Source organism: Python bivittatus, unplaced genomic scaffold (assembly GCF_059951505.1).
Source record: "Python bivittatus isolate LINGU-HERP-01145 unplaced genomic scaffold, Pbiv_v1 ctg000980_np1212, whole genome shotgun sequence".
NCBI classification, from domain to species: domain Eukaryota; kingdom Metazoa; phylum Chordata; class Lepidosauria; order Squamata; family Pythonidae; genus Python; species Python bivittatus.
In genome coordinates, this window is record NW_028277125.1 from 15,088,371 (window position 1) to 15,099,552 (window position 11,182).

At 41.6% G+C, this 11,182-nt stretch overlaps 1 protein-coding gene across 1 annotated transcript in view; it reads right to left on the minus strand.

Annotated features, from left to right (window-relative positions):
• The window catches only part of PRKCI (protein kinase C iota), a 36,765-nt gene extending 28,223 nt beyond the window's left edge, over positions 1-8,542 (minus strand). Inside the window, exon 1 of the mRNA XM_007432653.3 lies at positions 8,333-8,542. Within this exon, the coding sequence (XP_007432715.3) occupies positions 8,333-8,493 (161 nt within the window). The 5' untranslated portion in view covers positions 8,494-8,542. The remainder of the gene's footprint in view (positions 1-8,332) is intronic.
• Between the last annotated feature and the right edge of the window lie 2,640 nt (positions 8,543-11,182).

The window sequence follows — 11,182 nt, forward strand, 5'->3', positions numbered from 1 at the left end:
TGGAGCAAGTCTTAATTCTAAAGGACGGGCATCCCACAAGATCAGACTAGCAACCGAGAAACAATTCTTGGTCTTCATTCCCCTTCCTTCATGAAAGTGGGCATGACCAAAAGCTCCTTCCAGGAAGAACATATTGGACAGGTTGACTGATGTAAAAGGTGGTTCTGCCAGGTACCTCATAAGGGGCTGAGACCAAACACAGCACTCTGAATTGTGCCGGGAAGCCTATGGGTAACCAATCTAAGGTCTGAGGCACAGGTTTTTGGTTAACACCTGCCAATAACAAGGCCTCTGCCTTTTGCACTAACTGCTGTTTCCAGGTGGTTTTCAAAGGCAACACCATAGAAAGTGCATTGGAGTAATTTACTAAAAAAAGTAATGTCAACATGAGTCACATTGTGATCAGACTATTATTAGGGTTTTTTAAAAAAGAAAACTAAAAAGGGATATAATAAATGTTTACAAATGTTTTTAAAAAGTGCCACTCCACAATTAATGCTTTTGACTAAGAGTCATTTAAACTTGAATCACCACCATTACTTAAAAGCCATCTGTAATAAAAGGCCTGTGTTTAGGAGAAGATGAATATGGTTCTACAGTACTTACGCTGAAGTTTCCTCAGACAGTATATTGAATGACATCATCACAATAAAACAGGTTAAAACCAAGAGTTATCCTATTTATGGCATAGCTGTTCACATGCTTCATGATTCTAGCAAGCAGATAATACAAGAACATTGGGGTTTTTGCATCGCATTCTTTTGTCTTCTTAATAGCAGTACCTCCATCTAGAAGTCTGCTTCCACTAGCCGTACAGATACGCTTATTTATTTTTCAAATTTGGTGGGTTAAATTCCTTCTTTCCCTCAGCAGTCTCTCAGTGAATCTTTATTCAATTCATAATCAAAAACATTTTGATAACCCCCCCCCTACATTATTTTGCACCTTTGTTGCCAGTACATTACAATTTAGCCACTGAACACAGAAAAGCTGATTCTTGCCAGCAGAAGCAGGCAAGGAAAAGGGAGTTGGGAGAAGACCTGATCGTCATGATTATACAGACAGCTTCTAGGGCCACAGTCAAACCTGAACATGCTAAAGACAGGCATTTCCCTCATGAAAGAAACTTCAAATTGCCTATGTTTGTTTTACTGTTCAAATTAAAGAGAATAACCTACTGTATATGATATGAAAATGATTCACCAAACGCATCTTACTACAGGACTTCGGAAGCACAGCATTCAATAACATTTTCTAGATAGGAAAAAAACACTTTTTAAAATATCGTTTATCTTATCAACCTCAATAAAGATTCTTCTTTTTCGTAAGCAACCTCAACACTACTGCCAAATTTAAAACATAATTCCACCTGTGCTTCTGAGATTAAAGCTTTTTCTACTTTGACAGTTGTTTGGCTCTTAAAAATAAAGTAATAGGACAGAGACAGTAAAGGAAAAGGTATTCCTCAACCTTTACGATACCTTAACTGTGACTAAGTAATTCCAGTTAGTTAACCTATTTATGCCAGGATCAGGAACCAACTCCCTCTGTGACTCATTTGAACTCCAGATGTAATAATCAGCTGCACATTTAACATTCTCAGGTAGAAGTTAACAGAGCACCAGAGAGAACAAAACCATCTCTCTACATTATTGAACAAATGATACCATTTGTTCAATCAGGGTTTTTAAGAATATATTTAAGAATTAAGAGCTTAAATCACCCTGAAATTTATAGTTCACCAGTGTGATACTTTAAATAAAACACATATAAAAGCTGGCATGGTTTAAACAGGTTTTCATGAATATGAAATGTTAGAAATGTGCCAAAATGCAAATTATACTAAATATTGCTTAGAAAACTGGGGGGGGGGGGTCCCTATCCTCTTGCTTGAGTTTAACTTTTGCTTGCCTTAACCTATTTGTTTTATAAGAAATTTTTCTCTTCATGATTCAAAAATCAATTTTTTAAAAACCATTTTCCTAAAAGTCTCCTTTCTTAGAAACAACACCAATGAATGGCACTCTCAATTAGCTGATAAACCAATTCCTCAAAACAGTATCTAAACTATGATGTTCAGTGGCAATAGCTAAAAAGAGGAGATAGAAATAACTTCATTAAATTTAATAGGACTTCCAGGTAAGGCTGCAGTATGTTTCAAAAATATATATTAATCTCACAAAGTTCTTGTACGCTCTTGCTTCTGAATTTTCTCTTTTCATCAGAGAAGAAAAGCAGGTTTAGGAAATCTATCAATACCTGGGAAAGACAATCTGAAAACATAAGATTAAGGCAGCCTTTGCCTCTCTGCTGTCCTCCTTTCTTTAGACTATAATTCCTGTCTTCAGGTCATGAGAATTTAATGCCTATAGGTTTCAGCCTTAGACATGAATAATAGTTTTGTGCCCATGTCACTTTACTTCAATAAAATTAGGAGACTATTTTTTATGAGCACTAGGAACTAGCTATCAATTAAAGGAATTTCATTGACTGAGATTTCTTACATACAACATTTTTATCTTGGATCACTACCTTAGTTCTCAAACAACATTAAACAACAGGACATTCCGCATTTACTTTGGTTACATTCAGAAGCAAGAGCATACAAGAACTTTGTGAGATTAATATATATTTTTGAAACATACTGCAGCCTTACCTGGAAGTCCTATTAAATTCAATGAAGTTATTTCTGTGAAAACATCTACAGGGGATGAGTAGTTTTTAATAACCAAAGTAGATTTAGATCTTCCTTTCATGATCTACTAACAAACTAGCTGTGCTCTCATTTAGTCAATCAAAAGAACAGAATACAGTAAATACTGTAAGTTCCCCAGCATAAGTCAGATTTTGCTCTTCCTCAAACAGCACTGGATGCCTGAATGTATACAAACAGGATATTTTTTTGTACCAGAGAAATGAGAAATATCATTTGTGATAGCAACTTCTAATTACTGTGGTTTGCACCTAAAGTTTTAGTTTTTAGATTTCTGTGGCAAGTGGCTACAAGAACATTTAATCATGACTGTTTCAGACAATATTTTTTCTTATTTATCTCCAAGAAGATGAAGCTGAGCCATAACTGTTGTTAACTCATAAGAATAATATATACAGGTGGGAAGGCTGAGCAAGACAGCAAAAGATGGTTCTTTAAAAGAGCTAGTGGTATGGAAATTATTTCTCCTTGAGATCCTACAGCCAAGCTAAACATGCAATTTTAAAGGAAGGAACTTTAAAGCAACAGGGCAACAGTTTCTATCTTTCAATAATTAGTTACAAGACTGCTCATCTATACCTTCTTTCTGTCATAATCAAATCTGATTATACGAATTAATGATTATTAGAGTTGATGCTACAAGTAGTCCTTGGTTAATGACTGCCTCATTCAGTGATCGCTCAAGCTTACGATGGTGCTGAAAAAGCAGATTTACACCCAGTCATCGAATTTACAGCTGTTGCAGCATCCCTGCGGTCATGTGATCACGATTCAGGCACTTCACAACTGGTGCACATTTACAACAGTTGCAGCTTCCTGTAGTCATGTGATCACCATTTGCGACCTTCACAGCCAGCTTCCAACAAGCAAAGTCAATAGGGAAGCCATCAGGCACATGGTCACATGACACTGAGCTTAACAACTGCCAGTGATTCACTTAACAACCACAGCAGAACTGACATCATAAGTCGGGCGCGATCACGTGATGTTTCACTTAACAACCATGTAGCATAGCGACAAGTTGCCAGTCCCAATTGTGGTTATTAAGTGAGGACTACCCATATTATTCTTTGCATATTTTTATAAATGACTTAGACAAGGAGATAGAAGGGATGCTCATCAAAATTGGAGATGATACAAAGTTGGGGGAGATTGCTAACACCTCAGTAAGGCACTGGGCCCTATCCAACAAAAAGCTATTCAACAGTGAGAAATGTAAGGTTTTGGACTTATGTGGGAAAAATCAGATGCACGGGTACAACACAGGTGGTTTGGCAGAAGTACTTGTGAGAAGGCTCTGGGTGTCCTGGTAGACCACAGATTAAGCATGAACCAACACTGTGTTGCAGCTGCCAAAAGAACCAACGCTATCTTGGACTGCATCAACAGAGGTATGTCGAGATCATAGGAAGTGATAGCTCTACTCTACATTGTGCTGGTCAGACTGCATCTGGAATACTACGCCCAGTTTTGGTCGCTGCAATACAAGAAGGAAACTGAAGAACTGGAAGGAGTGCAGAGAAGAGCAACAAAGAAAGTGAGGGGCTTTAAGGCTAAATCCTACAAAAAACAGGTAAATGTATTTAGCTTAAAGAAGAGAACCCTGAGGGGAGACATATAGCAGTCTTCCAATACTTGAAGGGCTGTCACAGAAGAGGCTATGGATTTATTCTCTTATGGTACCCAAAGATAAAACAAGAACCAACAGCATTTACACAAGGAAATCAAAACTTGACATAAGGAGAAATCTCCTGACTTTGAGAGCTATTAAGCAGTGGACCAATCTGCCTCCTAGAGTTGTGGGTGCTCCTTTACTGGAGATTTTCAAATAGAGGTTGGACAACCATTTGCCTGAGATGGTCTAACGATTCCTGCCCTGGGCAGGGAGTTGGACTAGAAGACCTCCAAGGTCCTTTCCAACCCTATGATTTTGTTCTTAAGATGCATTATTTAAAAATCTTTATGCTTCCAAATGGCCTCTAAATACTAGGACACAATGGAAAAGGTGAACAATGAATGCATCCTTTTTTCTACAAAGATACTGGATACTACAGAATATTTAGCTATTCTTTTATTTTCTCAATTTGGTGTTACACGCTGTTCTATGAAGTTCCATATTTTGCAATATACATTAGTGACTGAGACACAGCATTATAGTTTGGGTTTACAGCACAGAACAAATACTGGAGTCTACTGGGAGAAGGAAAAAGGAAGTATTAAAAAATAGAAAAACCTTGGGAAAATGCCTACTTTGTGAGTAAGCCTAGTGACCAGGAATGTAAGATTTACACAGATCTTTCTCTCTTACCCATGTAATTCCACAAGCAATATGATAAAACCTGACACTGGGAGAAGAGGGTACTGAATACAACCATAACCAACAACTGAACCAACCGTTCAGAAGAAAACCACTTTTTTCTTTTTCAAAACAGTCCACGAAAGCTGATTTGAGTGTTGTGTCCCCCCAACACACATTCTTCTTCAAACTTCAAATACACTACGGCCCCCCCCCCCGATTCCATATTCAAAACATCATTTCTAAGCCTCCAATTTTAGGGTGTTTAACACATATAGATTAAAATCAGAAACATCCCAATGAGAAAGTGGGAGTTGTTTAACATATTATACTTAAATATAAGTATATCAAAATTAATAAGAAGAGACGTCCCTTGTTCTCCACCAAAAAAAAAACACTTTTTCTGAGGTGGTGCCTGCTGTAATTCATACTGGCGCTATGATGAAAACAAAGAAAGAATGCTGCTTTTTAGAAACGCTGCTTTAATAGCAGATTTAATTGCTTAATTAACACCTGATACATTTAATTTAGTTTGAAACTGGAAAACATAAAGCACAGCCATAAAATAAATCCCTGAAAATTACTAAGTAAAGTCACATTTTAAACAAGTTAGAATCCTGGTGACTTCATGGACATATCCATACAGTTTTCTCTAGCAAAAGTATGGAAGTGGTTTGCTACTTTCAAGATTTTTTTTTTTTTTTACTTTCTAGTCTAGCTTTAGCCCTGATTTCCTTTTGATAATCTCCCATACACGTTACTTGCAAGGAGAAATGTTTACATCTAGGGTTCAGAGAAAACAGAATGGAATTCCTTCAACCATCTATATGGCTAACATTATTATGAAGTTGCATAAACATATATAAGAGAAAAAGCCAGATATACTATTATAGATAGCTCTTTCACAAGGAAAAGAAAAACAAAAGGTTCAGAGATTGCAAGATCCTATTTAAACAGGATCTAAAAGAGGAGGCAAACAATAATATTGTATTAACTGTAAGCTGTCCCTCTAACTAAGCTGTCCCTAGCTGCTAATAGTTCACAAAGTTGGATTAACTATTTAAGAGTAATTTCAAACTGAAAATATTTCTTTAGGTATCCTCAGTTCCCCAAACCAAGAATCTGTTAAGAACCCTTAGTTCCCCAACTAAGCCACCCAAAGCTTGCTATAAAACAGTAATAATGAGTCAAAGTTGAAAATAAAATGTAAGGCAGAGTTCTTTCTATCCAAAATGATTGACAAATGCCATGGGCAAGCTGCAAGTACTTTCTTTCACATCTTCAAATGTAAAACCAGCAAAAGCAAATCACATTCCTCAACTAATCTGTGACCTACACTATATTCACAGAACTACATCCTTGCCTAACAACTCACTTCAGTGGTCTTTTCAATACACTGTTATTTGCACTGCTTTACTGTAGTTTCCCCAACTTGATACTCCTCCTTATCACCCTTCAGTTAACAGGCCTACTTGACTATAATGGAAACTGTAGCCCAAGCTGTCTGGGGAACACCAAGCTGAGGATTCTTCTTCATACATAAAACACCTTCACATATTTGAAAAATCAGCCAAAGTGTTTCTCCTTCCAGTCATTTAATTTTGATGAGTACTCTAAATCCAAAGAATTGTTTGTAACTCACACATGTTAAACAAGTTTCAATTCCATGCAATCAATGCTATATCATATATAATGAATCTAAATAATTATCTGCATCTAACATGAAATATAAACAAAGAGCCACACAGTACGTAAAGTAGTAATTTAGGCTTGACATACTTTAGACCATATTGCTATGTTTTTTATTTCAAAGTGAGTTCAAATCTCAGCTTTTCCATACATTAATGAAGCCTAACAGCGAACATATTCCTTAACTTTCACTATGCTTCATTCCTGAGGTTCTGACCTTGACATGCTTTCTCTTCCTGAATTCCCTCCCCTGCCCCTTCCCTAGCAACACAAGCATTCCTTGGACAATTGGCATCCCACACACATTTTTCTCCCTTCTGCTTTATACCATGAGCAGTCCTTTACGTTATTAAAGCTGCCATTCCACAAGATCATTACTTGCTCCTATGTGAGGAGCATTAAATCTTCTCATCCCCTCCCATTCCCAAAGCCCCACAGCATTCTTCCCTTGACAATTAAATCCTGAGTACCCATCTCATCTACAACTTCAAAACCCAGTGAGCGAGGACACCATCCTCTTATTTCTGCTAAGGTAAATATGAAAATGCAACCATATAAGCCTGGCCCTATAACTCCCTATTCATTTCATAAACACCCCTTATCACTGCTAACCCTTAAGTTTGCCATCCTTTGAAAAGGCCCATTTTTAACCGATATCCTCTAGATGAGGGTTTTTGTTTTTGTACCTTCAAGTCAGCATTGACTCCTGGCGACTGCTTGGACAAGTCGCTGAGGTTTTCTTGGCAAGGTTTTTTTTTGGAAATGGTTTGCCATTGCCTCCTTCTTCCTAGGGCTGAGAGAGAGTGACTGGCCCAAGGCCACCCAGCTGGCTTTGTGCCTAAGATGGGACTAGAACTCAACTTTAAGGCCTTAACCACGGCACCAAACGGGGTGTCCTAGGTGAGTTAGTGAACATCATTCTCAACGAGCATGGGCTTAATGGCTGAGAGTAATCAACCACCCCTCAACCACTGTGAGGAGGGCTACCACCAGTGGGGTGTCTCCTGTATGCCCTCCACCCGTGTGGTTCTCCCCCTCTTCTTATTTTGCAATCATAGCAGGATGCTGCCCTTGAAGCAGAAAAAGGGTTCAATCTGGCCTGGTTGACCTGGACCCAACTACAGCCAGCCTCAGGAATAGTAGGCTCTCCAGCAACCTGACCCTTAACCTAACACATCCTCAAGAACCAGCCTCCCGTAATGACTGGGTGCACAAACTGTGCTATGTATATACGGCGTCGGCAACCGCGCTGGGGGAATCCAGCCACTGCGGTCGATAAATCAATGGATGGCTCTGCACGGCATGCAAACCTGGCTCGCCTGGGATAGCCGATCAACCTCCGCTTAGCACTCAGAGGCCAGGGAGGCAGAGGGTCGGTCCGAGCCCTCCGCTGTCGGGGAGGAAGCAGGGCTTGAAGAGCGACTCTCGTCTTTCCTTGGAAGCCACACGCGCCCCGGGCCGTCCTGGGCCAAAGGATCCCACCAGCCGCGCGCAGCGGGAACCTGACCGCCCTTTTGTCTCGGCTGCAGCTGCTGCGCCGCAGGTCGTCCAAGGCGGCCGTCCGTCCGTCCCTCCCCCAACCCCAAAGAGAGGCTCCCCGGCCCACCTCCCCCCTGCCCGGGCTGACCACTCACCCCTTATAGTAAGCCTTGACGCGGACCTGATGGGCGCTGTCCCCCCCAGGGCCACCAAAGCCACCGATCCCCCCGCCGCTGCCGCCGCTGCCGCCTCCCGGGCCCGGGTGCGACATGCTAGTGCCGCCGCTGTTGCTGCCGCTCTCGCGCTGAGTCGGCATCGCCCCTCCGCCGTGCCTCGCCGCGCTTCGCCCAGCCCCGCCCGCCTCCCCTGCCGGCCCCACCCCGGAGCTGCAGAAGAGGGAGGGAAGGAGGAAGGGAGGAGCGAGCGTGCGCGCGCGCACCCGCCAGCCCCTAAAACGACAGTCGCCGCTCTAACGGAGGCTCGGCTCGAGCCGCTCCGCCTCCCGCTCTTCCCCCTCCTCGGGCGCGCGCTGCAAGTGAGCGTGCGCGGACAGGGACGTCCCTTCGCTGAACGCGCTGAAGTCCCGGAGCGGAAGGGAGAAGCGGGGGAGGGCCCGCGTGGGGGGGGGGGCTAAGGGGTGAACCACTTAGCCGGGCGTAGGGCGTGGGAAGGGCGCAAAGAACCAGGCGGAGGGGGCGTGAAGATCGTCTGGAGCCGAGAGGCCGCAAGGATGAACGCTCGCGTGCGTTGTTCTCATGTGCCCAAAGGACGGCAGATTCTTTCTTTCGAGGAAATAGGCTGTGTGGCTTGCAACCGTTTTAGCAATTCCCCTCTTTCCTGTCTTCGCCCCTGACGAATAGATCGTAGAACATGGAGAGGAGACTCAGCCTGACATACTCAGGCTAGCGTTGCTGAAAGCGAGAGATAGAAGTTCCAGCCTTCGTTCCTCACACTATTTGCTTAGGAAACTAAAGCGTTATGCAAAACCATGGTCTATGTCAGAGTTCCTCAACCTTGGCCACTTTAAGAGGTGTGGACTTCAACTCCCAGAATTCTTAAAGTGGCCATGGTTGAGGAACCCTGGTCTATGTTATTGGTTCAACCTGGGCATTCCTAAAGTGGGAATACTACAAATCCCAGAATGCATAGAATTCTTGAAAGTGTGGATCCGTAGAGTACAGAGGTTGTGCAAACGGCTTTCAGAGGCCGGGCCTGATTTCTGGTTTGTTTATTTACAGTGCTTGCTTCTCACGTTTCTGTACCTCCAGAATCCGAAAACTATATTTCTGCAGAGAAATAGTACTGTGAGCTGTAGAAAAAGGAGCAGGATCGTTAAAACTCAGGAGCATGATTTACTGAAAACAATGGCTGCTTCCAGATGAGAATTTAATCACCTTGACTTCATTCATGGAATTTAGTCTTGTGTAGACATCCAATTGTTGAAATCCACCTTATTCTTCCTATTGCTTCCATTTTTTTTCTTTATTAGAAAAAAAAAAGGAAAGGAAGACAGAATAGTAGCATATTGGCTTTTAAAGTCATCAGGAAACATCCTTCTGGCAGCATCCAGTAATAAAATTGTTGAGCATGCTAGACTAGGCTAAAATGGGATTAGATCATTTAGTTCCATGTATTGTGGAAACTCAGCCATTATCTCAGCATATTGTAAGCACCAGGCTGTCAACTTTAAACCAAACATGATATGAGCATATAGTAGTATGATATATAATATGCAGCAAAGTAGCATATTTATTAAACCTGTTTCCTTTACTAATTGTTGAGCCTAGCAAGGAAAGTCTTGAACAAAATATTCAAATGCTGTGACACATCTATACCAAGAAAGATTAGAATTGTGCAGACAATGGTATTGTCTGTGACACCCTGTATATGCAGAAGTTGGACTTCGAAGAGCCAGACAGGAGTATTGAAGGTTTGAATTTTGGTGCTGGAGAAGACTCTTAAGGATAGCCAGGAAAACAAGTGGTTTCTAAAACAAGTCAATCCAGACTTCTTACTTGTGGAACAATTAATCAGATTCAAACTATCATACTTTGGGAAGACCCAGCTCTCTTGAGAAATCCATAATGCTGGGAAAAGTGGAAGGGAAAAGAGGACGATCAGCAGCAATGGATGGACTCCATTATAACATAAGTGAATGCATCATTAAGAGACATAAAAAGCCAGTCTGAGGACAGATCATCCTGGAGAAAAGTCTTATCTGTGTGGTCACTAAGAGTTGACATTGACTTGGCAGCACATAATAATCTTGTTTTAAATAAACAAACTTTCATGGCATCTGACTCAGCCTGGAGTGCATATATAAAACTATGTACCATCAACTTGTGATATGACCTGCACTTACAGTGGTTTCATATATATGTTAAACAATACTGGGGAAAGGATCAAGTACATGATTACCCATTAGGCTGCCCTCTATTCCCCCATTGACACTGACTGGAACTGCCCACTCATGAAAGAATGGGACAGCTGAAGCACATTGCCCTTAACAGCAACCTTAAAAAGCGGTCAGAGGATACCTTGGTTGATAGTACTCTCATGCCACTGAGCAGTCAAAAAATACCCGGAGAACTGCACTCCCCCAATGAGGTCCCAACAAAGATTATCCAGCAGGGTAACCAATTTCATTACTGTCCCATCCCCAGGTCTGAATCCAGACTTAAAAGAATCCAGATAATCTGTTTCTTCAAGAGCACTCTGTGGCTAACTCTTCACCACATTCTTAACAACCTTCTCTAGGTTAAGGTTAAAGACTGGGCAATAGTGGTCCAAAATTCCCAGGTCAAGGAGGGCTTCTTGAGAAGTAGGTATTTCCTTCACAGCAGGTGGTAACATCCCTTCCGTCAAAGAAGCATTGTCACCTTTTGAACTGATCCTGTCACAGTCTCCCTGTCAACCTGAAGGAAGGAGGAGGAGCATGGATCAAGCCCATAGGTGGTAGAGGGTACACTGCAGAGCATCCTCTCCACTTTATCAGAGTCTACAGG